At 59.0% G+C, this 25,312-nt stretch overlaps 2 protein-coding genes across 9 annotated transcripts in view; one reads left to right on the top strand and one right to left on the bottom strand.

Moving 5' to 3' along the window:
* Positions 1–10,323, top strand: part of ZNF687 (zinc finger protein 687) — a 30,017-nt gene extending 19,694 nt beyond the window's left edge. For all 4 annotated transcript variants that reach the window (XM_080368031.1, XM_080368032.1, XM_080368030.1 and 1 more), the window contains exons 2-9: positions 311–2,577; positions 4,654–4,832; positions 5,356–5,532; positions 6,067–6,229; positions 6,495–6,791; positions 7,165–7,277; positions 7,626–7,767; positions 8,219–10,323. In XM_080368031.1, the coding sequence (XP_080224157.1) occupies positions 331–2,577; positions 4,654–4,832; positions 5,356–5,532; positions 6,067–6,229; positions 6,495–6,791; positions 7,165–7,277; positions 7,626–7,767; positions 8,219–8,692 (3,792 nt within the window). In that variant the 5' untranslated portion in view covers positions 311–330 and the 3' untranslated portion in view covers positions 8,693–10,323. The remainder of the gene's footprint in view (positions 1–310; positions 2,578–4,653; positions 4,833–5,355; positions 5,533–6,066; positions 6,230–6,494; positions 6,792–7,164; positions 7,278–7,625; positions 7,768–8,218) is intronic.
* Positions 9,291–25,312, bottom strand: part of PI4KB (phosphatidylinositol 4-kinase beta) — a 28,960-nt gene continuing 12,938 nt past the window's right edge. For 3 of the 5 annotated variants that reach the window (XM_080368056.1, XM_080368057.1, XM_080368054.1), the window contains 9 exons: positions 16,520–16,747; positions 15,930–16,157; positions 15,639–15,748; positions 15,153–15,257; positions 14,331–14,454; positions 13,967–14,232; positions 13,680–13,812; positions 13,343–13,463; positions 9,291–12,779 (listed from right to left, as the gene is read on the bottom strand). In XM_080368056.1, the coding sequence (XP_080224182.1) occupies positions 12,598–12,779; positions 13,343–13,463; positions 13,680–13,812; positions 13,967–14,232; positions 14,331–14,454; positions 15,153–15,257; positions 15,639–15,748; positions 15,930–16,157; positions 16,520–16,747 (1,497 nt within the window). In that variant the 3' untranslated portion in view covers positions 9,291–12,597. Of the gene's footprint in view, positions 12,780–13,342; positions 13,464–13,679; positions 13,813–13,966; positions 14,233–14,330; positions 14,455–15,152; positions 15,258–15,638; positions 15,749–15,929; positions 16,158–16,519; positions 16,748–20,702; positions 20,748–25,312 lie in introns of all 5 variants that reach the window. The other 2 variants (XM_080368055.1, XM_080368053.1) reach the window with 1 other exon arrangement.

Raw genomic sequence — 25,312 nt, 5'->3', positions numbered from 1 at the left:
GAGCGGTGCTCCTCGCCAGGCTGCATCCCACGGGCTCAGACATCTCTCCCAGGGTGCTGGGATCCTTCTGAACTTTCTGCTGTCCTGGCTGGGAGTCAAAAAAGGATGTGCAGACAAATGCAGCAAAAAAGGCTGAGAATTGTTGCGATTTGCCCGAGGGGCTCAAGGCTGGGGTTCAAAGGGAAGGCTGCGTGGGGATTTTGTGCTTGGAGTAGGGCTCAGGAGGAGCAAGTTCCCATCTGTGTCTCTGCTGGCTTTGTCTGTGTGCCTGAGTCACGATGCTAATGCTCCTCTCCTTGTTCTGTTGCAGATTCTGCCACATTCCCCACCATGGGTGACATGAAAACTCCAGATTTTGATGACCTTCTGGCAGCTTTCGATATTCCTGACATCGACACGAATGAGGCCATCCATTCCGGCCACGAGGAAGCTGACGCTCACATCAAGCAAGTCCCCGGGGAGCCAGGACCCCCTGACCACGTCCTCCCACACACAGACATCACTGCTGTCAGTGTGATTGTGAAGAACACCGTCTGCCCCGAGCAGCTTGATGCCCTGGACGGGCGTGGTAAAGATGGGCACGTCATTGGGCCCCGCTTGCTGCAGAATGGTTTTGGGGCCGCTGAGATGCCCAGGTCCCCCACCTCCAGGTCTGTGGAAGCTGTGGCATCCTCCAACGGGGAGTGCTGGGTGAAGGAAAAAGGCCCCAAACCCCTGGATATCTTCTCCCATTTTAGCCCCGATCCCAACGAAGACAACGCTGCCAACCTGATTGACAGACCCCGGGAGTGTAAACCGAAGGAGAAGTCCCTCGCTGTGCCCTCCCTCTCCCCATCCCCCACCCCGTCGCTGGACTGCAAAGAGCCCATGGGAGAGAGCACGGAGAACCTGCCCCCGGCTTTCCCGCAGTCCTTTGAAACAAGCCAGGCAGGGGGTGCAAATGGGTCCCCTCCTACCATCCCCTGCATCAAAAAAGAGGAGTCTGACTCGGAGGAGGTGGGCCACGAAGCCAGCCCGAAGGGTCTGGCTGCAGCCTTGGGTGACAGTCCCTTGGAGCACCTGAAATCGGTCACCGTTCGCTACTCCACGGATGATTCTCCCATCGCGTCCTGGCCCGGTTCTGACCCAAACCTTGACAGCAGCGCCAGCAACCTTCCTGAAGTGAAACACTCGCCTGCCAGCCCCCGGGAGCCGTTCTTCAAGGCCTCCTCACCGGTGGTACAAAGCCCCAGGCTCCCCACTTCTCCAAAGCAGCTGGACAACATCACCCTCAAGGAAGAGCAAGAAATGCTGGAGAAGTCGATGGGAAGTCCACAGAGTATGTCCAGTGCTGAAGAAGAGGAGGAGGAAGAAGAAAACAACAATGATTCCCCTTCTTCCAATTCCTCACGGCCCCTGAAAGTGCGGATTAAAACCATCAAAACATCTTGTGGCAGCATCACCCGGACAGTGACCAGGGTCTCCTCGGATTCAGAGCCAGGCTCCACCAAGGGGTCGGCCGAGCAGAGCTCCCAGGAGACTTCTCTCGAGGGTGTCAGCTTCTCAGCGCTGGCAGAGAAGGAGGAAGGGATCGCGCTGGAGGTGCCCAAGGAGAAAATGGAGCTCTCCAGCCCCTTGAAAAACATTGAGGGGCCGAAAATTGTCAGTGTTCAGCTTGGCAATGGCACCAAGCTCAAAGGCACTGTCCTGCCCGTCTCCACCATCCAGAATGCCAGCAGCGCCATGCTGATCGCGGCCAGTGTGGCTCAGCAAAAATCCGTGGTGCTGCCAGCCAAGTCGGGTAAAGCCGTGGCCAAGAACATCATCAACCTGGTGCCACAGACCCTGCCCAAAGCCGACACCAGGACCAACGTCAGCACCGTGACGCAGACCACAACCATCACCACCACGGCCAACCAGAAAGTCAACGGCACCACGGTTGTGATGGTGCAGCCGCAGAAGCCTTCCCCTACCATCGCGGGCACCGTCATTTCCAGGAGCCAGTCCAGCCTCGTGGAAGCCTTTAACAAGATCCTCAACAGTAAAAACCTCTTGCCGACGTACAAACCCAACCTGAATCCTCCGGCCGACGCGAGCCTCACCCTGCCTCCCTTCGGATACCGCTGCCTGGAGTGCGGGGACTCCTTCGCCCTGGAGAAGAGCTTGGCTCGCCACTACGACCGGCGAAGCATGCGCATCGAGGTAACCTGCAACCACTGCACCAAACGCCTCGTCTTCTTTAACAAGTGCAGTTTGCTCCTCCACGCGCGGGAGCACAAGGACAAAGGGCTGGTGATGCAGTGTTCCCATTTGGTCATGAGGCCGATCGCTTTGGATCAAATGATCGGACAGCCGGACATCACCCCCCTGGTCTCGGTGACCTCCTTCCCCGCTAGCAAAGTGACTGGCGTGGCTCAGGACACTTTGGCCACGGCCAACGGGGCTCAGGACCTCCCCATCCTGCCTCTGAGCAACAGCTCGGAGCAGACCAACTACAGCTGCTTCAGGTGCCTGGAGTGCAAAGAACAATGCAAGGACAAAGCTGGGCTGGCCGCGCATTTCCAGCAGGCGGTGACCACGGGGACGACCAGCAGCACGGTACGTAGGTGGGAGCTGGGTGCTGGAGCCACAGCAAGCCGTCTCTGGGGATGCGGGGCAGAAGTGGAGGACTCCAGGTGTGATCTGGGCACTCGTGCCTGTGCACGCCCGACTCCTCCTGATGGAAAACTCGTGCAGGAAGGAGAACGTTGAGCCGGGGTTTGGCTGGTGCCCGCGAGGCGCCGGGCGGAGGGAAGGGAGGCTGTTGTCGGCGGGTGATAAAGCTGCCTGGTGGGTGAAGGAGCCAGGGCGCGGCGGGGAGGGACGAGCGGGTCCCCAGGCACCGGTGCCCTGCCTGCCGGCACCCGCTGTGGGACGCAGCCGTCCCCGTGGAACCATGTTAGAGCTCTGGGCGCTGCTTCCTCTTTTGACGGCTTGAAGCACAAATGGAGTCTGGAGGAACCGGCGGAGGGGGCGGGTGTGTGTGTTGGGTTCCCCCCACCCTGCTTGGAGAGCCAGCCTTGAGGTCCCTGATGCTCCCTGCTGCTGCCAGCACGTCCTGGTTCGTTAGGGCAGGCAGCATCCAGCTAACACGGGATTAATGCTGCCGAGGGATGACCTTTCAAAGGCAAGGCGGGGGGCAGGTCCACAGAGGAGCCCTGTCCTGCCGGTGCCATGCCTTCACCTTTCCCTTCCTCCAGAGACGATCAGCCCCCTCGGCTTCCTTTTCGTAGAAGGAATTTGCTGTTTCCTGGTAACTCTGTTTACTTCGAAGCTGCTGCTGTAGCCAGGACGCTGTTGAAGCGCGGTGCTGCAGCCCCGCTGCTGCAGAGGAGGGCTGCTTTCTGTCTGAAGGTCACCAGGAGCCCAGAGGTTCACATGCCTGCATGGATTGTTCTGAGGAGCTTTCTTTTAACAGGGGGAGGATTTGGTACTCTCATCCCCCCTCCTAGCCTTCCCGTGGGTGGAGGGGCTGGGGCGCAGCAGAGGGGGTATGCGCAGTGGGGCTGCAGCAGGAGCAGTGACAGGGCACAAAGGGAAGGAGATCAGGGACAGGAGAGCTGGGGGAAATTGTCCTTATCTCCCTGCTTGCACCTGCTGCCTGTGAATGCAGCAGAATAGTATTTCTAGCTCGGAGAGAGCCCGTCTGCGGGGAGCACTTGAGCGGGGAAATTCCAGCGTGAAGTTGCTGGCAGGGCAAAACCTGTTACCAGCCCTCACCTAGCCAGCAGCCGGGCTCAGCCCTAAACCAACACCTCCGACAAACGGCTTTGTCTTCCTTTTAAAAAAACAAAAATAAGAGACCCAGAGGCTTTCCTTGGCGCAGCGAGGGATGGGGCTGGCTGAGGCTGTAAGCCTCTGTAATCCTCTTCCTCACCTGCCACCTTTGATCGCCGCTCCCTTCCCGACATGCCCCTGTGTCCCTGCTCCATCTCCCGGGCTGCCTTCAGCTGCTGTTCCCGGTCCGATTTCTCTTCCCCTCTCATCGCCCTGCTGCCGGAATCACCCTTGGGTCTGTCTCAGCAGCACTTTGGGCCCCAGTCTGGGCACCGGCAGCGAGGGGAGCCCGACTGCAGCTTGCTGTGCGTGGCGTCTGCCTGGGGGCTGCTCCTCTCCTTCCTCGCCCCACCTCTGCCCTGGTTATCACATCTGTCAGGGCAGCTCCTGTTGGAAGCCCTGTCCTGTTTCCTCAAGGCCTTGGTGGCTTCTTCCCCTCCAGACCCCCATGTCCGTTTCCTGGCCTGGAGTTGGAATTAGTTTCAAAACGGTTTTGGCAGCTGCTGTGAATACGCCCCCGCTCCCTCCGGTAAAACTCCCTCACCAAGCGGCTGGTCCCCGGCTAACCCTTGGCACACGCTGCATCTGGGACCCATCTGTGATGAAAAGCCTGGAAAAAAGGCATCTTGTCTGCTTGTGAAACGCCCTCAACAATTACCCGGCAAGCTGGCGCGAGCAGATTATCTCCTGAAACGTGCCCTGCAGAGTCCCGGCGCTTCTCCCGGCGGCACGTGGCTTGGGGCTGCTTCGGGTGCTGGGGGCTGTTGCCCACGTCCATCTGCAGAAAAGGCTTAAAAGCCCTTTGGTACAGGTGGGTACGTGCCAGGCTGAACCTCTCGATGCTCTCCTCCCCCCCAGGTTTGTACGACGTGCCCCATGATCATGTCCAATCGCTGCAGCTTTAACGCCCATCAGCGGATGCACAAAAACCGGCCGCCCCACGTCTGCCCCGAGTGCGGAGGGAACTTCCTCCTGGCGAACTTCGAGAGCCACCTGAAGGAGGCCTGCCTGCACTTCTCCCGCAGAGTGGGGTACAGGTAGGGCCGAGCTCGGCAGAGGGACGCGGGGGGATGTGCCGGACCAGTGGGGAGAGCCCCATGTCCGCGGCGGGTTTCTGTTTTGCAGGTGGGGCAGGAATTCACGTTCCTTCTCCCCACCAGTGCTGGGCGTGGGGCTGAGGGTCAGCGTGGTCGTGCTGCGCCCTTTCTCTGGCTCTCACACCTTTAGCCCCAGGGGAATTTTCCTCCTCCTGGGACCTACTGGCCACCATGTCGCCTCATTCCTGGCTGGCAGCATCAGACCCCCACAGTCTCTCCCTGCTCCTTCTGATGAGCTCCCTGGGCCCTGGATCCACCGGTGCTGGGCGGGACTGGTTGCTCCTTACTGGAGCATTCCCAGTGCCCAGATCTGGTTTGGATCCTGCTGTCCTTGGGGCAGGTCAGATGGGGAGCAGGCGTGCACCCTTGTGCTCCGGTTTCTCTTTGCCGTTAGCGTGCCAGTCGCCACGGGAGGGGCTTGAGCTCCCCTACCCCTCACCTCCTGCTCTCCTTCGCTCTCCAGGTGTCCCAGCTGCGCTGTGGTCTTCGGTGGGGTCAACTCCATCAAGTCCCACATCCAGACCTCCCACTGCGAGGTGTTCCACAAGTGCCCCATCTGCCCCATGGCATTCAAGTCGGCCCCCAGCGCCCACGCGCACGTCTACACGCAGCACCCTGGCTTCAGCAATCAGCAGTCCAAGTAAGTGCTCCAAGAGCCGACATCCCGGCAGATTTTGCCAGAAGAAATCACTCCCAGCAGGTGACAGGATGAGAGCAGGCGGCCTCATGTTGCGCCAGGGGGGGTTTAGATTGGATATTAGGAAAAATTTCTTCACTAAAAGGGTTGTCAAGCGCTGGAACAGGCTCCCTGGGGAAGCGGTGGAGCCACTGGAGGTATTTATGAGAGTGTAGATGTGGCCCTCGGGACACGGCCTGTGGCGGGCTGGGCGGTGCTGGGCTTAGTGGTTTGACTCGATGATCTTAAAGGTCTTTTCCAACCTAAACAATTCTGTGATTCCAAGAACTGGGAGCATCCTCAGTGGGTGGGACGCTGCAGGAAGAGCTCAGCACCAGCATGGGGAGCTGCCTCCACCTGCTTTTTACTTTCCCATCCTGTGTGTGGGTCTGACCGTGCCCGGGGCTGCTCTCAACCCCCTTGCCAAAACGGTTCCTCCAGGGTCCTCCTGACCCCAGCCCGAGCTGTGCCGACAGCGGTGCCTTTTTCCTCCGGCAGAATGATTTACAAGTGTGCAATGTGCGACACGGTCTTCACCCACAAGCCCCTGCTCTCCTCCCACTTCGACCAGCATCTGCTCAACCAGCGGGTCAGTGTCTTCAAGTGTCCAGACTGCCCGCTGCTCTTCGCCCAGAAGCGCACCATGCTGGAGCACCTCAAGGTAATGCTGTGCCCGCGCTCGGCGCTCTCTGCGGAGCCCCTTGATGTTAATTATTGATGTAAATATTTGAGCCGCCCTCCTTCACCGGGGGCATCATCGCCGATGCAGCAGGGCCCTGAGATCTGGCTCCCTTGTCACCCAGAGCCTGAGGAGATGAGCCTGGCTGCAGGCTGCGGCCTGGGGGTGCGCAGGCTTTTCTTCTGGGCTGCTGAGGGAAGAATCCCGACCCCAGACAGCTGCCAACACCCTGGTCTGTGCTTTCCAGAACACTCATCAGCCCCAGAAGCCGAAGGAAGACCTGGCAAAGAAGGCAGCCATCCTGCTCACGCCGAAGCAGGAGCCTGTCGAAACGCCCGTGTCCAAGATCTCAGAGGAGTCGTCGTCCTCCACGGAGGAGGACGAGCCCCCCAGCTCCCCCGAGCTGCGCAAGACCAAGCGAAGCCGCTTCCAGCGCAAGACGGTCAACAAGTCCAAGGGCAGCGGGTGGACGTGCGGCGTCTGCCACTCCTGGTTCCCGGAGCGCGATGAGTATGTCTCCCACATGAAGAAGGACCACGGCAAGGTGAGCAGAAAGCTGGGGTCTCCAGCTGCGGCTCGGCCAAGCCCTCGGGAAGGGGGGCAGGGAACGTGTGTGGCACGGAGCAGCGGGGCAGGACACCCTGGTTCCTTGCTGGGCCGGGAGCGTGTTCTGCTGCATCTGGGATGTGGATTCTCCCCCCGGCACAAACTCGGTCAGGGTTGAGGTTTGGGGGGCAGGGACGTTACCTGGGTGAGCAGCAAAGACCAGGTACTCATCACCCAAACGTGGCGTGGGCGAGGAGAGAGAACCTGAGGCAGCGCCGAGTTCCCACGTCCGGCTTCTCGCCTGCAGCGGGGAGCCCTGCGCTCCCCTCGGCTCCCTGTGCCGTCCCCACCTGCCTCTTTGTTCCTTGCAGTCGGTGAAGAAGTTCCCGTGCCACCTGTGCGAGCGGTCGTTCTGCTCCGCTCCCAGCCTCCGGAGACACGTGCGAGTGAATCACGAAGGGATCAAGCGCGTCTATCCCTGCCGGTACCCGCAGCACCTGCCCCCACTCGGGCTGAGGAGGGGGGGCTGGTTTAAGGGGGGCGGCTCCGCTTCCCCCGGGCTAAGCCCTGGTCGGGAGGGTAAAGCTACAGACAGCTGATACGGTGGGCACCCAGCATGTGTCTGGGAAGCAGGAGGGTGAGGAGGGACCGGGAGGGACCGCGGGGTTTTATACCCTCCAGAGGGACGTGGATGATCACGTTTGTGGGCAGGGTGAGGGGTCGGGGTGCTGGGGGCAGCTTTCCCAGGGGGCTGGGGCTCGGTCCTGCGCAGTCGTGCTAGAGCATCTTCTCGCTGCGGAGCGTCGCTTCATTGCCTGCTCTGGCCCTGCAGGTACTGCACCGAGGGCAAAAGGACCTTCAGCAGCCGGCTCATCCTGGAGAAACACATCCAGGTGCGACACGGGATCAAAGTGACCGACCAGATGAAGAGCCAGGAGGTCATTATCGCCCGGATAGGGACTGGCACCACGCAGGTACGCGCTCGCTGTTGTCCTGGGGTGCTGGCAAAGGGCTGGGGCCTTGCGGAGGTTTGGGGCAGGGTTGAAGGCATCGCCGTGAGCCCTGATCCTGGCTTGCTCCTGCCTCCACACGTCCCTCGGGGCCTGGGCCCAGCAGCTCCCTCCCAGCGTGGGGCCCAGCGCCTGCCGGATGGGTGCGGGCGCCGTCTGGGCACAGCTTGCTTGGCTCCCGCCCTCCCTGCCAGCGTGGCAGCGGCTGCGCTTGGCCGGCTCAGCCCCGCGCCGTGCGCTGGGAGAGAAGGGAAAAGCTCCCGGCACGCTGGGCACCTGCCGAGGAGCTGCCCCAGGGGCGTCCAGGGCCGCTGCGGGAGCCCTGCGGCGCTGGGAATTCCCCGAGCGGGCTGGGCTGTGCCCGGAGCTGCTGGAATTGGGCACCCAGTAACGCTCACCTGGAACGTTCCCGCAGGTGTCCGGGCGGAAGCGGAAACTTTCCTCGGACGAGGGTGACTCGTGCAGCGAGGAGCCGGACAGCACCACCCCTCCCTCCAAAAACCCCAAGGGCGACCGCAAGGCCCCCTTCCGCTGCCGCAAGTGCGGTTACCTCGCCAGCAGCTCAGCCGACTTCCAGGAGCACATCCCCCAGCACCGGACTGACGAGAGCTCCCACCAGTGCCGGGAGTGCGGGCTCTGCTTCACCTCCCAGGTCTCCCTCAACCGCCACCGCTTCATCACCCACAAGAAGAAGAAGGGAGCGAGCGAGATGGAGGAGCCGGGGCCCCGGAGCCCGCTGGAAGGAGGCGCCCAGCACGTGGCCGACGGGAAGCTCTCCTGCAAGGTGTGCGGCCGCTGCTTTGACAGCCAGCTCAACCTCAAGACACACTTCCGCACGCACGGCATGGCCTTCATCCGCGCCAGGCAGAACGCCAGCCCCGAGAACTAGTGCCCCGGCAGCGGGTACATACCCAGCAGCTGCCAGCGCCTGCCTGGGCCCCCCTCCTCCTCCTGGGCAGCCTTTCGGCAGCGGCGCGGGGAAGAGACCGTAACGGGGTTTGCACGGTCCGGCCGGACCCGCGTGCCTGGCTCAGCGGGGGCTCAGCACCCCCGGGCTGCCGGGGCGGGCAGGATGGCGGCTGCCTTGTGCAGGAGGCGAAGGGCAGAGGCCAGACGCGCTGCCTGGTGCGCGGGGAGGCCGACGGTTCGTTCGCTGCTCTGTCCTCACCCGGGGACGTGACTCTCCCCGTGGCCACTTGTGCCTGCGGGGAGGGACAGTGGCCTTCCTCCCGCGGGGATGAGGAGGGGAGAGGGATGCCCCGCACCCCGCGGCCAGCCTGGGCAAGCCTGAGATGTCGTCTTCACACCCTGGGCCTCGCTGCCGCTCTGCCCGTGCGGGATGGGAAGGCAGCTGGTGGCGCTGGGCAGGACCTGGGGACCAGGGGCCACTTCTCCATCACAGGGAAGAGATGGCTGTGATGGCAGAAATGTCACAGCAAAATCCACCCCTTTTTTTTTTTTTTCTTTCTTTTTCCCCCCCCCCCCCCCCCCTCCCTTTCCCTTTTCTATGTTGTTTATTTTGTGTTTTGCTGGGAACTGGGGGGAGAAGCCGAGTCCAGGCTTGTCACAGAGACCCCCCCGGCCCCTCTCTGGCTCCGCTCACCTGCCAGATGTGCCAGGCCCTTCACCATCACTTGCACTAACGGCGGACACTGGTCACTTCGTGCCCCAGGACGGCCGCACTCAGGCCCCGGCTGGCAGTTTCCCCGGGGAGGAGGAGGAGGAGATTTTAATTTGGCAGAGGAAAAACCAGAAGCCAAAACCAGGCCCCTGGGTGAGCTCAGCGTGCGCCCGCCAGCACCGTCACCCCACGGGCACCACGAAGCTGCACCGAGTGTTTGCTGGCGCTGCAGCGAGGGGGGCCCTGTCCCCCCAGGATCCGTGCCGGCCGCTCTCCGGGTGAAGGGGCCGTGAGGAGGGAAAGCCGCTGCTGGATCCCGTTACAGACTGAAACGCTGACGGTGAGTCTTGGGGGGGCTTTTCCCAGGGGCACTGGTGTCACCCACAGCCGCCCCCCACCCGTTCCCACCCAGCTCCGGGGGCCGAGGGCTCTGCTGCTGCCCGGGCTCGGCTTCACCAGCTGCTCCTCTTCCTCGGCCACCCCTCGGCGGGCACAACGTGGTGCCCAGCACAGCTCAGCACCGCGGGGCCCGACCGAGCTCCCCCTCGGCCACTGTGAACCACATCCCTGCACACACGCGTGTGAGCGCTTGGCCCCAGCACAGCAGGGTCTCACCTGCTCGGGGTTGTCACCGTGTCCCACTGTTTCCTTCAAAAAAACACAAAAACAAAAACAAAACAAAAAAAAAACAAAAAAAAAACCAGCCAGAAAAGAAACTTCTAGTTGTTCTGTTTGTTTAGCGCCTGTGCTTGGGGTAGGGTATTTGTGTGAGTAATTATTTCAGTAACTTAACTTTGGGCTCCTCCTTATTTCCTTGTGAATAACCTCTAACACGCTGTGTAAAGTTGTATCATACACTAAAAGTGACAAAAAAAAAAATCAAAAAACAAAAAACAAACTACTGTTGTGATTTTGGGTTTTGTTTTGGGGTTGGTTGGTTGGGGTTCCCCCCCCTGGGGTGGGGAAAGCTGGTTTGCTGGGGTTGGGGTTGGGGTTGGGTTCTTCCCACCCCCCCCCCCCCCCCCCCGCCTTTTTTAAGTGCAAGGGGCCATAATCCTCCCCCTCACTGCAGGTGGATTCAGCTGAATGGCACACATGGAGCAAGGGGGGGCTTTGAAAATAAAAGGAGAAAAAAAAAAAAAAAAAGCAACCAGCAGTTCCCCCAGCCCCTGGGCCAGGACCACCCCCCTCCCCTGGCGCTGAGCCTCCCCACCCCCCACCCCCCAGCCGTACTGCGTGGGGCTGTGAACGTGTAAATGATGTTTAATAATAGAGAAGAACCTAAAGTTTCTACGAGTTTTAGAGGAAGGAAACAAAACAAATTGCTTTGTAATCTTGGTTTTCAAGCACTTCAGTGCCTTTAGATCGACACTTCTGTTAAAGCGGGCGGGGGGCGGCTGAACACTTGTTTTAGGGGTTGTGATTATGCTACATTAAAACTACGGGCACTGCAAGAGGCTCTCAGGTATCCTTTATTCTTGTAGTAATAATGCAATTAAACTTTTAGTGGTTTAACCCCTGCTGTGCCCTGTCTTGCTTACCTGGCCCCGCGTGTGTCCCGGGAGGGGTCCTGCGTCCCCCACCCCATCGCAAGGGTATTGGTCCTGCCCCAAAAATGAGGTGGAAGGGGCTGAGGGGCCCCCCCCTTCCATTCCTGCTTCCCCAGAGAGGCCTGGGGGCTGCGCTGAGCCCCCCACCCTGCTGCAACACAGGGGAACCCCAGAGGAGGGCTGTGATTGCCTGCGACCGTGGGTTGGGGGTGCCCCTGGCATGGGGACCCCCACTCAGTCCCTGATTAATGCCCCCCACGGTGGTTCCTGGCCACGGGCAGCCAGCATTTTAAAATAGAATTTTTGTTTTTTAATGCTAAACAATCAACATGACAAATAATTAGTGCTAAACAAAGAGACTGAGGACATCCAGGGTTACAGGCTGGCGCAGGGGGCAGGGGGAGCAGGGGGACGGGTGGGGGGCACCGCTCGCATGCCGGCAGGGCGGCACATCTGACCAGCAGGACGGGCTGAGGCTGGGGGGACTGGGGGGGGTGGGACATGGGGGGTTGCTGCTCTTAAAGGAAGGGGCTGTCAAAAAGGGGGGGGGGGAGGGGTGTGGGGCCCCCCGGAGACCTGGTGGGGGTGCGAGGGGGGGGGCTAAAACTTTTGGGCTGCCCTTTTGCCTTCCCCTGGGGCTGGCAGTGCCGAGCCTGGGGGGGGCGGGAAGGCACCAGGCTCCTTCCCCCCACCCCGTCCCATCCCTGGAGCTTCTGCTCAAACCCAGCCCGGGGCTCCAGGGAGGGGACCCGCCGGCCGCAGCCTGACATTCAAGACAAGAGACAGCAGCCAGAAATTATTGCAAGGGGAGGGGGCGGGGGGAAGCTTCACAGTCCCAAATTCCTGGAACACAGTCAGAGGAAAAGGTGCTGGGAGGAGCGGGGGGGCAGCACCGGCACCCCAGCTGGGCAGCAGCCTCGGGACCCCCAACCTTGACGTACCGGCTGTGGGTGCTACGGGAGAGGGTGCCCTACGCTGGCTGGGACAAGGGGACTTTCATCAAAGAGGGGGGTGGGGAGGGGAAAAAGGGGGTGCGAGAAAGAAATGGGCCCAGAGTGGGGGCTGAGCAATGCCGGGGCGGGGGGGGAACATGCAGGGAAGGCCCCCCCCGGGTTCACCTCCGCTGCCGTCATGCGGGACCAGCAGAAGGCTCAAGTGGCGGCGGACGCCGGAGGGTGGGGGCCAGGCCCGTCCCCCCCAGGTCCCGAACATTTCATGAGATTGGGGGGGGGGTTCACAGGACACCAACGGGCGTAATACTGACAGGAGGGAGGCGGCAGCGCGGGGGCGAGCGCTATCCCCACATCCCCAGGCCCTTTGCTGCTTTCACCTGGCCGCCCCGACCCCGCACGCGTCGCACGGTTACCGCATGATCCGTTTCGCTTTGATTTTCACAAGTGGAGGGTTTTTTCCTGCTTCGGGTTTGGTTTTTTTGTTTGTTTGTTTGTTTTTTTGTTTGTCCTTGTTTCATTTTGTTGAGGAGCCTTGGCAAAAGCAGCCCCAGGACGACGCTGAGACTTGGCCTCCTTTTTACCATCGAGGACCAAGAGCTGCTTCCCCGGGAGCAAAGCTCGGGCCCGGGCCGGGCGCGGAGTCGTTCTGGGAGAGGGAGGCCCGCGGCCGTCACATGATGCCGTTGGTGAGGTACTGGAAGCCATCGTAGAGCTTGGTGGTGATGGAGCGCATGCTGCCGTCCACCATCTGCTCGATCAGCAGCTGCAGCTGCTCCTCCGTCATGTTCATGTGGAACCGCTCCTTCAGGTTGCGGATGGTGGACGAGCCGTGGAAACAGGGGAGCTGCGACCCTGCGGGGAGGGAAGGACAGGCTTTGGCACGGGGGCCTGGGGCGAACGCAGCCCCCAGGGGCGCGGCGGCCTCCATCCAGCGGGACCCTTCGCTTGGCGCTGGCCCCGAGGCCGCTTTGTGGCACGGGGACCCCCCCGGTGCTGCAGGACACCGCCACGTTTGGGGCCTGGTCCCACACCGAGGGAACGGCGACCCCCATCCCTCGGGGGTGCTTCAGGCTTCCTGGGGGCACCGCAGTGCTCAGCCGTCGCCACAGGCACGTCTCCATCCTGTAGTGCTCCATGGCGGACCGGGGGATGCTCCCTCTCCCTCTGCTCACACCCACCCACTCCAGGGATCCAGTGTCTCCCCGAGGCCTTTCCCTGGGGCAGGAGCTCCCCGCACAGACCCCAGACCCTAAGAGGGCTGCCCGGAGCCTCTCCTCATACAAGACCCCTCTGGATGCTCTCCCAACCTCACCAGCTCTCCTCTGCGCACTGAGGGTCCCTGAGCCGTTTCTGGGTGATGCTCTGCGCAGCCCGGACGCACGCGTGGCACCTCGGGGGTCCCCGGCCCCCCTTACCTTGCTGCATGATCTCCACGATCTGCACCACTTTATCCATGTGCTTCCTGGCAGCGATGAGACCCTGCAGCATCAGCATCTTGTAGTAGTTGAACATGTCGCCGTCCAATCCGCCCATCACCTGCAGGGGAGGGTGGAGGGCAGCGGATGGAGACATTTTAGGACAAAGGGGCGCCCTAAGCAGGGGGACAGTCAACAGGATGGGCACGAGAGGATTTTTTAGGGATTTTCACTTCTCTGAGCAAACCCGCATTGCAAACGGGGCACCTCCCACCCTCGGCTCATCCAGGAGCAGCGCGGGGATCACCCCTTGCCATCACGTCCCCCGCTCACTTACATCCACAAATTCCGTGGTGAGTTTGAAGGCAGACGTCTCGAAGCCAAGATTCCTGGGGGAGCTGGAGAGGATGAACCCGAAATCGATGTGGATTATGTGTCCATCCGCATCCAGCAAGATGTTGCCGTTGTGCCTGTGCACGGGAGGGAAAACTTTCCATTAAACTCTGCAGGCGCGTGCGTGGCCCTGGGAGCAGCAGCACCCTCCGCTCCCAGGATTTCCCTGCTGTATCTGGGGACAAAGTGACAAATCCCAGTGGGAGATGCAGCTACGGCGTGGGGACCCACCTGTCCTTGACCTGCAGTAGGTAGCAGACCAGGCAGTAACCGGCACAGCTCTGCACAAAATTCCTCTGGGCCGTCAGGAAGGATTCGGTATTGTAATTGCCATGTTCTTGCAGGAAATAATCCAGCAGCGAAAGCAGGGATTGCTTCTTGATTTGGTGGATGGACACAGCATTCACGACTGGCTCAATCATGCCGCTGTCGGCAGAGATGACGAGGATTTTGTATGGCTTGATCCAGAGCGGGACACGCTCCTGCTCCCAGATGGACTGTGGGAGAGAGAGAGAAAATCCCTCAGGGCCCAGGGCGGCCCCACACGGCTGCAGCCCCCTAAGCAGCCCCTCTCTCAGCCCCTCTCTCGTCTCACCTGCAGCTGCTTGAGGACCTGGAAGGCGAGCAGCTCCTGCCGGAGGTCGTCCCCGCACTTGACAATGACGGAGAGGAGGCGCCAGGAGGGCAGATGGCCGTAGGGGGACCCTTCCCGGATCCTCCTGCAGGGAACGGGCGAGGATGGGAGCGTGAGGAAAGGGAGGGTGGGCAGCAACCAGCCCGGGGGTCTCCGATCAGAGGTTTGGGGGCAAGGAAGGCCTCTGGAAACGCAGCAGCTCTGCTCAGTTGGGACGGCAGCAGGATGAGTTCCAGTGCCCAGAACTGCAAGAACTGCGCACCGAGCCCTCCCCGAACAATGGTGCAAATCCCACCCGAGCCACAAGCCATCCCCGAGACAGCAGGAGGGAATTAACTCCCCTGGAATCTCCCAGCCCCCCCATCAGAACAAGGTGGACGAGACTACCCCCAAATGTATAGAGCCCAGGGGGCTCCCTCTCTCGCTCAAGGAGAAATCTGGGGGTTGGACACACAATCTGGGGAGCAGGTACACAGATCAGTTTATTTTGGGACCGGCCAAGTCTTCTGACTTAAAGGATGCCTATAGATACCCGGTAAAGCCCCTCAAAGCCTAACCCAAGAGCCGCAAGTCTGCTGTGGATTTTCCCCCTCCTGCAGCACACCCGCTGCTCGCTGCCATTCCCCTCCGCGTCCCGAGCAAACACCCACCCTGGGGACGAGCAGGGCCTAAAGTCGAGGCCGTGGTTATTTATTGGGCAAGTCAAAAGAGCAATTTCCTTGGATTTCCAGGGCAGACAAAGTCCCTGCAGCGCCGAGGCCAAGCCAGCGCTTCCAGCCCTACCTGACTTTCTCCTGCCAGGGCTCCTTCAGGGCGACAGCGGACGGGTCCTCGGGGTCCCTCTTGAAGGAGGTGGGGGTGTGCGCCAGCTGCTCCGAGAGCCGCCGCCTGCAAGACAGAGCTGTTACAGCAGCGAAACCCGCTGTTGAAGGAGAAAGTAGCGTCACCACGTGCACCCAGAGCACTTGCCGAAGCCCATGGGCTCACCCCACGCCCCGCGCCAGGGCCACGTCCCCCGCCTCCCGGCACGGAAGGTGCCGGCAGTGAGTGGGGGGGCCGTGCCAGCCCAGAGCGCCTTTTTCCTGCCTCTGTTCAGGGCTGTCATAAGCCTTCGCCACCCAGAGTTTGCCCCTCCTCAGCCTTTAGTGCAGATGGTTTTTATGAGGAAACCAGCAGAGGAATTCTGCACCCCCCGCCTTTTTGCACCTGAACTCATAACCCATCGCGATAAAGCTACTGCCGGGGCTGCCCTCGCCGCGCCAGCCTCACCTGATGTCTCCAGCAGCGATGAACACGGGCTCCCTGCTCTCCTGACTGGTGATGCTGTCCACAGAGAACTGGGAGATGTTGTCACAGCTGTTGGTGTGAATCTCTGGCAGCTGGGAGGGGGAAGGTGCGAGAGGTGGGATGCAGCAGCTACTGCCATGCAATTCCCACCCCTCTTTTCCCCCAGGCAGGAGCTGGGGTAGCACCACCATCCTGCACGGTGCTGTGCCAGATGCCAGCAGCATCCCGCAGCACCAGCAAGGGACAAACCCTGCCCGGCACCCCCAGCCTCACCTCCACCTGCAGCTCCACGATATCGTCCACGGACCAAGCTTCGTCGTCGTTGTCGTAGTTGGGGACGGTGGTGAAGCTGCTGGTTCTCTGCTCGTGCGTGATCCCGCACTCCGGCAGGTTCTCGGCCGAGCGGGTGCTCCGGATGCGGTTCTCGGGGATGCGAGCGGGCACATTCGCTGTGTCGAAATTGTCACATTCAAGTACTTCAACGTAGATTAAATAGGGAGCCTGGGGGAAGCAAACCCAAGCGTTAGCAGGGCCGGGTGGCTGCAGGAGGCAGCACGACGCTCCGCGCCTGCAGGGCCTGTGCGTTTTGGAGGAAAAGCGGCGATTTTCAGTAGGTGTGGAGCTGCCGCGCACAGCTCGGAGCTCGGCTGCTCCCAGGGGTCTCCTCCCTGTCCCAGCTGCCTGGCACATCTCCCACCCCACCCCACCGCTTCCCGCTCTGGAAGCTCCCCCCGCTCCCAGGACCCAGGAGATGCCCTCAGCACCCATGTGAAGCCCTTCTTCTCCTCGACCCCCAAACAGGGGCCGTGCTGAGCACGAAAAGCTGCCTTTTGAGGCAAAAGCCGCTGTCTGGCCGGCCGTACCTTGTCCTTGGAGTTGAGGACGACCGCCTGGGTGTGTGGCACCCGCACCACGTGGTGGTCGAAGCCAGCTGTCGGGAGCCAGGCGCGCGCTGGCAGCTTGTGGTTCAGCAGCGACAGCTCCGAGATGAGCCGCTGGGTCTTCTGCTCTTTGGTCGGCAAGGTGGCCAGGCGCTTCCCGATGGCTATCAGGGATTTGATGAATTCTCTCTCGGGGGCAAGTCTGACTGGCTAAAAAAGGTTTAGGGAAGGAGGGTGGGGGGAGAGTGTTACCAAGGCAGCGGGTCAGTAAGATGCTGGCATTTTTGCAGTCAGGCTCCACAGTCTAAATGCACTGGGATAAATTCCAGAGAGAGAAAGAGGCTCTTCCCTGCTCCCAGATGATGCTCCCACGATGAGCTGAGCTCATCACCCGGGAGCAGAGCAGGACAGGACTGAAGCTCTCTTTCTCTTCCCGTTGTGCTGTCCAGACTCCCACCTACCCATAACTCCGACGTCCCCCCAGGAGCCCCCCCCCCCCCGCCCTGATCCCCAGGGCCCGGAGCCCGCAGCCAGCAGAGGGAGCGCAAACCGGCTCCATCCCCAGCTCGGCGCTGGTTTTTGTTCTATCCTCACCCTGAAGCTTCGATCGAGGCTCCATCCGACCATTTTGCAAAGATCAAACCGTAATTCAGGAAGCCCCTTGGACCCAGGAGCCCCCCAGCACCCACCGGCTTGAGCCGAGCTCTCTGCTCATTTTTTTCCCCAAGTTTTTAAATCAGGACAACAAACGATTGTGGCTGATTTTGCCATTTAAGATGCAGAATTAAACTTGCAAAGTGTTCGCTGCACAATCATGCTGGAAATGCACATGCAAAAAGCTACGGAGCGTGAGAAAAGGAAGCAAAGGAAAACGTCGGAGAGCCGGGAATGGCTGCACAGCAAAATAAAGGGATGGTGAAGAGAGGAGAAGGATCAGTCTGGTGGTTCCCTTTTGGGAAAGAGCAGGTGGGGAAATCGTTTGTATCTGTAGTCCACGTCAAAAATCCTTCCAAACTCAGGGGTAAGCGCTGTCCTCTCCTCCACAGCGCTCTGCTCTCTTGCCCACCTCGCTGGCGAGCGCAGCAGAGGCATCCTCGGGACAGGAGGAAGCGCTTGCACGGCATCTAAGCCAGCAATGTCGCTTTCACGTACGAGGCAGAGGATAAATATTTCAAACCCTGCACCAGTGGATGCACTGGAAAGCGCCTGGTCCCATCAGACCCTGCTCTGCCACCCTGCACCCCAAGGCTCCCTTGACCTCCGGGACAGTTTCCCTCGATTGCATTTAATCCAATTTCTGCAAAAAGCAGAACGATATCCCACAGATGCTCTGCTCCTTCCGACCCCTCTCCCTGTCCTCTGCCATCGAACCCCGACGGCTGCGATGTCCCTGCTCCTCCAAGGGCTCCTGTGCTCTGGCCGATGCAGGTTTCCAGGTCTGGCACATAGTCCAAGGATCCCAAAGCATCTCCTGAAGCATCTTCTCCCTGTTCTGCAAGTGGAGCAAAGCCGTCCCGGCCCCAGCCCCACCTCTGTGACCTGTTCCACACCTCTGATATTCCTGCTCCAGCTGCAAACCTTCAGGTCTCAGTTCCTCCAGCCAGAAACACGCAGCCCGGAAACGTCCTCCCCATCCCACCCCGCTCCAAAGGCATCCCACCGAGCACCGCTCCGCTCTTCACTGTTATCGGGGGACTCAGCACGGAAGTTTCGCATCCTGTTATGGAGAAGCAGCTTTGGAAAAAGGCATGAGCTGAGCTGGGGCCGTCGCTGGCTGAGCCATCGCAGGAAACGCCATCCCCAGCCTGCCCGAAGAGCCACAGAAAGTCCGTCGTGCTGGAGCTGGGCTGCGGAGAGCTGCTCATGCCCTGGCTCATAAATATCAGAGTCCTGAAGCCAAGCAAACAGCGAAGGATGGAAGATGCTCTTCCCTCATCCGACCACCCGAAGGATCCTTCTGTTGCTCTGAGCCAAGATAAATATTTACTTTCTACCGTTTACTTTCTACGACAGCAAAACATTTCACTGGCAGTGCTTTGAAGAAAAAAAAAAAAATATTCCTGCTCTTAAATTAGTCAGGGATTTGTGCTTATGTTTTGCTAAGACAGGCTCCAGGAGCATCCATCTCCCCACACGGGTTCCAACCGCTTCCCAGGCCTGGGCAGGGACGATGCCACCGATCTGTCCCTGGCTACCGGGACGGCAGTGGAGGGAGCCCCAGCTTTGGCCGACGGCTTTGGAGCGGTGCCGGAGGTGTCACGTCGTGGCGAAGGGGCAAGGCCGCTCCGGCTCTGCGCAGCCATCGTGCCCGGGGGAGGTTTAAGCATCTGAAACGGGAGCATTGACCTGGGACGCTTTCCAGCCTCAGCTGCCACAGTGTCTTCTGCTGTCCCACCTGCCCCTGCCCTGACATCCCACCTCTCCTCCGCTCAAACCACCGCGAAACCGTGGCTGCCCCCATTCCTGCTGCCCATGGTCACTCGCTCCCCAGGAGGGAGACCCACCTGATGTACTCACAGGTGGAAACTACTCAGCGGTGCAGAGCAGAGCTGCTACCTGGTCCCTTCAGCCTAGCTGCCTGCCATGGGGATTTCAGCACCAGTGATAAATGCCGCGAGCCTTCAGCTTGGCGCAGGTGCCTGCAGCGGGTTTACGAATTTGGCATAAACGGTTGCAAAAAAAAAACGGGCTGCACAAAAAGCAACACAGCTGCTGCAGTGAGCATCTGCCACGGATAAACAACCTGGGGCTGGAAAGCCTGGAAGGAAAGGTCTCCTGCCACTGGGGAGAGGAACAGGCACTTGCTACCGCCCGGCGCCGGGTGCCGGCGAGATGGATGGCACAGCCACGGTGCCGGCAACACCCATTGCCGCAGCCGGAGAACTGCCAGGACACTTCTGTGAGGCCCTGGGACCGAGGAGCCTGTAAGCGTTCTGCTGCCACCGAGCCTCAGAAAGCCACCAGAAGAAGAGACGCCGCTGCCTTCGCTCCGCTGGCAGGAGCAGGAGGCGGAAAAAAGCAAGTGACTCGCCTAAAGCTGGGTGGCAAACTGGGACCAGCCCAGCATCCTGCCTCCCACCCATGGCGGCCCGAGACCCTGCGCCCCTTGCACCACTTCAAACAGCGGAGCTGGAGGCGACTGATAAAAAAAATGAAAAGGAGGAGACTGCATCGGGGTGGACTCAGGGGTAAAAGCCTCATGCCCTGTGCCGGTACACAACGGCAGCATCAGCTCTCCGGCCTGCACCGTCAAGGTGTGAACATTTCCCCTCTGCAGCACAGAAGGATGAGTGGGTGCACGTCAAATAACCCAGAGGCTACATCAGCTGGAGGCCACCGAGCAGACCCTGTCCCAGAGGATGGGGCTACGCAAGGCACCGCTGCCCAGGTACGTGGTTTTGATCATGGACTACATATCCAACGTGTGGAAGCCTACTGGGAATCCCAGGTGGAGAACACACACACACTGGCAGGAAAATGATACAGGTGAGGAAGATGCTATTGATTGGGGGGAAAAAAAATAAATTAAAAAGGCTCATTTTGAAAGAAAAACACTCTGCTAGGGAGACACTGGGTTTTGATTGAAAGACCAAAGTTTAACACACAGAAAGGGGGGGGGGAATGATTTGTGGAAAAAGCAAATTAAATCCCATCTGGCAGAGAACTTTCAAGTAAAATTCAAGGAAACAGCATTTCCTCTTTCATCCGCGGACACCGCCACGCAAAGGTCAGCAACTGCTCAGACCAAAATCAGCAGGTTTCTCTGCCCCTCGCTGCTTTTTTTTTGAGGGGTGGGGTGGGTGGGGGGTGGGTGGGAAGGAGGGGAATGAGCACCCAGGGCCCCCCCTTGGGATTTTCTGCTTTATTTTAGCCAAACCAGCGCAAGCAAATTTGCCCAAAGCTCCCTTTCTGCCGGCGTTTCACTGAACACGCTGGGCACGTTCAGCCAAAGCCGGCACCACCTGGCCGGTGGCACGAGAGGCGGCCGGCACGCTGCCGGCGCTGGGGGTGAGCGATGCAGATATTGGGGGTGACCGCTGGGGACCAGAGCTGCTTGTGGTGCATTGCCGGGTGCCAGGGTTTAGGACTTTTGTGGCAGAGAGGAAATGCTGCTGTCGCGGGGAAGGCAGGCAGCCCGGGCGCAGGAACGAAACGGGCCACTTACGGGAGAGAGTGACTTATCGAGACTTTCCGTACTCGAGGAGAGCTCCTGGGAAACGGAGGAAAGGGGATTTGGTGGCAGTTTTGGGGGGTGGTGTTTGTTTAAAAGGAGAGAGAGGAAGGAGGGAGAGGGGGAGAAAAAGCAATAGTTTAGCTCCACGTTCATAACGATCACTTTTCATTTTTATTTTTATTTTTTTCCCCCACCCCACCCCATCACAGTTTTGTTGCCTTTTACTCTTGGATAGAAAGTGGCACCTAAACTGGCACACGATGCTTCCAGAGTAACACCACAACAATTTCACGGATCTAAACTGGAGCCTCCTCCGGCCGTGGCCACTCGTGGTGGCACCAAACAGGGAGCCGGGCTGGCGGCTCATCGGCAGATCTAGCGCTAAACGCCCATAAAACCCACACAGATTTTCCCCATTTACATCCTTCAAAATAATCTTCTACCCCAGAGGTGTAGCTAAGGTTTCAGCTCTGGCTTTCTGGGCTCAAATCAGCTGCAGAGACGGGAGCTACCAGGGCAGGCAGGGATGCTCGTGCCGGCATCTGCCTCGAGACCATCCTCTCGCCATCAACAAACCCTCTTTTTCTCCCCTGGACTTTAATTTAGCCTCTCATTTCGGCAGACAAAATTAACCCCAGGGAAACCGTCCGACAAATTTAAAAAACCTGGCAACAATTAAACTATTTCCAAGCTGACAAAGAGAGCTTTCAGCATTGGAGGGGTTACTCTGTGAGGCAGCATCCCTGCGCAGCCAAGCAAACCCTTTGTACCACGGGCAGAAGCCACCGACCGCGCTTCCCCGCAGCCACCGAACGCCACGCTGCGCGGCCGCCCTAACAGCAGCTTCCACCTCTGCCCCAGCCGTCCCACCGTTCCAGCAGCTTAAGGGCCCACAGATCCATTATTTTCATGCCAAAAAGTGGTAAAATGGAGCTTCAACATCCTTGAGACCAGTGTGCAATTGGTTTTAAAATTCACTTCCCAAAAAGAAACAAACCGGTCCGGGTTCAGTACGTTAGTTACAGGGATACGCTAATTCCACCAGGCTTAGCCTTGCCATAAGAAATAACAGCGTTTAAATTAATTGCTTCTGCATGAGCACGTAAAAACCCTGACAGCGCTCAGACCCTGAAAGGTTCACCCAGGAAAAACACCTGGAGCCGGGAGGCTGCCACAGGCTCACGCTGCCGCCCTCCTTCCCAGGCACCGGGCTATTCGGGACCTTAAATCAGAATATTCTGTGGTCAGAGTTTCCCCTGTTTTGTTTTTTATTTCCATATATATATGGAAATAAAAAGAATCTCTAACCAGGAGATGGGGAATGCGGGAGGCTGTAGGATGGGAGGTAACCTGAAAAGCTTTTACCAACACCGTCTTGTCATGTTTGCCCACGACGAGAGCGGACACCTCTAAAGCTCACCTACCGGCCGTGCTTTGCCCAGTTCAACTCCCATTAAAATCAACCCCATTTTAGAAGCTCATCTTCTCACGGCTTCCACACATCCCCCCACCCGTGACGCAATCCTCACGGACGATCTGGGCTGCTCCCGCTCCGTCCCTGGCAGTCACGAGACAGACCCCGGTCCCCGCACACTTCCAAGCGGAGCCTATTCCATGAAAGCCACGCCAGTGCACAACGACTGACAGTAGAGCTCTCAAATCCCTCTTGGATTTAGGACTCAAGCTCCCAATTTTTATTTGGAAGTCTTAAATCAAGGTGACGCACAACCCGCCCGGCGCAGGATGCACCCTGTGCTTCGGCGAGCGCAGGCTCCGCTCCCCGACAGCTCCACAAGCAGCGGCTGCGATGCCATTAGGCCTCCAATTTACTAACTTTGCCCAAAAATGCCGGCTCTGAAAACCACAACTGTCGACTACAGGAGCTGGAGACAACCCCCCTGTGTTAAACAAAAGCTCTTTGGTGGGTTTAAGAGGTGTCGGCGCATTAACACATCCAAACGAAGGGTCTACCTTCAAACGAGGAGGTCGTTATCCAGCTTGCAAAGCGGACCGGGGTGCCCCGGGAAGCCCACGGGCTGACGCAAGGTGGGTTTGCACCACGAGGCTGAAGATTAGTCAGAGCCGGCCCCGGGCTGGGGGAACGGCACATTCCTCCAAGGTTCAGCTCTGGGGCTGTAGTGAAGCAGCTGCTCCCCAGACGGAGCACGGCCGGGCTCTTGGCTTTTCCACCTCTCCAGGAAGCTCCGGCATCTCCTGCAGCTCAGGTCACCTGCTCACCACATCAGGCAAAACCTCCTCGCAGTGCCAGGCCTGGGTCCAGGGAACAGGAATAACAAACTCGGAGGGGAAATTAAGTGCATCTTATTTTTTTGCTTAGCGTCTAACCCGCCGGCATAACCTCAGCAGCTCCGGACACGTTCTGAGCCGGTTCCTCCCCACCTGCCTGCGCTTCCAGCAAGCTGATCGCAGCGTGGCTCTGCCCTGGGACGCAGCGAGGCAGCCAAGGAAAGACAGTTCTGGGGTCTCCATTCAATACCCGATGATTTCCCCAGGGAGATCAGGTAGCTTTATGCAGCCAGCCAGCAAACTTTCCTAAAAAAGTGCAATAGTGAATACAGCTCATCACGCGAGCAGGGCAGGCGAAGGCTGGGTTCCTCCAGATGCATCCTACCCCCCAAAACCTAAAATAACCAAACAAAAAAGAACCTCAGCACATTTCTAGCTTCTCCTCTCTGTGGCATTTGGTCAATGCTTCAAAAAGCTGCTGCTGGAGGAGACAAGGATTGCACGAGACTCATTTCCCCAAGAAATGCGGCTGGAAGGAGCGGGAAAACGAGCCATGTTCCAAGGGTGCCAGCGGCACGACTCCTCTCCCTCGCAAACTCGACAGATGGATGAGCCATATGCCAAGCACGGGTGAGCTTCCAGATCTGTCACTCGGGAAACCAGAAGCCTCGAACATTAAATACCCTGGTCTCAGCCGAAACTGAGGTGCCAGGCGGTGTGTACGGCCATCGTCAGCTCCATCCCCTTCACCGTCGCTGCGCCCTGCGCTCAGGACACGGCTCACCTGCAGCCACCCACTCTGCAGGGCTCGCTTTGGGGTTTGAGGCTAAAATTCTTGGTCTTTCTTAAGATGTAGGAACGTTCAGTGCAAGTGTCTACCCGGGTAAACACACACCGTCACACCGATAAAAATAACTCCGTCTCTCTTTGTAAAGCGCTCGACAGCATGCCTGGCACGCCTCGACACCTCTGCCACGTCCACAAACCCTTCCCAGGACCTTCCTACCCGTTACAGAGCTGAAACGGGTATTATGGATGACAGTGGTTTGTATCTTAAAAAATTATTTACAATCCCAGCAGCTCAAGAGGCAAACACCTCACCAACACTGCTGGTGCCACGGGGAAAAGAGGATGTTTTAGCCAAGAGACACAAAACCTGGATGCCCGGAGGAGCCAGGCTTTGCAGCTTTACTGACTTCTGCCACCCTGGCCAAGGGAAAACCCTTCAGAGGGATGCCCTACAAATCCAAAGGGATGCTGCGGAAAGGTTGCCAAACCTCCCAAGCTGGACCTGTCGGTGGGACCGCAGCGCAGCCGGCAGCACCGTCCTCACAGCCATTTGGCACCACAGCTCGGCCAGCCGCGCCGCCGCCCCGCGGCCGGGAAACAAGCCCTACCAGGAACAGCACCTCTGCCAGCGTCGCTGAAGGTGCAGTTCCAGAGGTAAAAGGCCAACGCTCCTCCACACCCCGACTAGCAGAGGCAGGGCAGGGATGTGGGCTGAAAAGCGAAAGACCAAGGTCAGACACGTTGGGCAACCTCGAACAAAAAGCAGCTTGCAAATCCAGAAGCCGCCTGTAAGCACACACGCTCCGATAAGCGAATCCACACAGAAACGCAGACGTAAACAGATTTGCATATAAACCCTCCCTGCCGTTTCTCAAGATAACGCTGATGCTGCTGTTAAAAAAAAATAAAACCCACACCGTGGGCAGCGCCTGCATCGCGTGAAAGCTTTGCTCTTCCTCCACCACCACCCACACGCAGTGGCCCCGAGTTAACAGCGAGGCGCTGGCATTTAAGAAGCTGCCGTTTCCAGCGCTCCATTCCCGGCAGCCAGCCTAGATTCTTGACTGATTATTCAATTAGCAGTTTTCTAATTAAAATTTTTTTACTTGACTAGTAGAACCAGTTCAGCCAAACATTTTTGTTCACATGGAGATGCAAGCCTGGCCGGCTCTCTCCACCATCAGCCCAGCTCTGAGCTGGCACTGGCTTCAGGCTCGCAGCTAAAGCCATCCCCATTTAAAAATAACTGGTTTCAATCCAGATGGGTTAAATAAAAGAAAAAAAAAAAAAAGCAGCTGGATTTCCCCTCCTGCTCTCTATGTTTTGAACCTTGATCTTAGCTCCTGAAGGAATCCCACAGATGAACCGCTCCTATCCAGGCCGTCAGTGTGACTTATTCTTCCCACCTCCCAGGCTTTGGAAGTTAAAACACTGGTGGGAGGCAGAGCAAGGCACAGGGAGTACCCTCCCCGTTTCACCCAGGTGCAAGGTCTCAGCTATAAAGTTTGACACGTCTTCCCTAACATGAAAACTTCTCGACCTCCAGGGCTCGCCATCACAGCGCT

The sequence above is a fragment of the Falco punctatus genome (assembly GCF_963210335.1).
Source record: "Falco punctatus genome assembly, chromosome: 18".
In the NCBI taxonomy this organism is placed as follows: Eukaryota; Metazoa; Chordata; class Aves; order Falconiformes; family Falconidae; genus Falco; species Falco punctatus.
The sequence above is the reverse complement of the archived record's forward strand: the minus strand, read 5'-3'. Positions and strand labels throughout refer to the sequence as shown.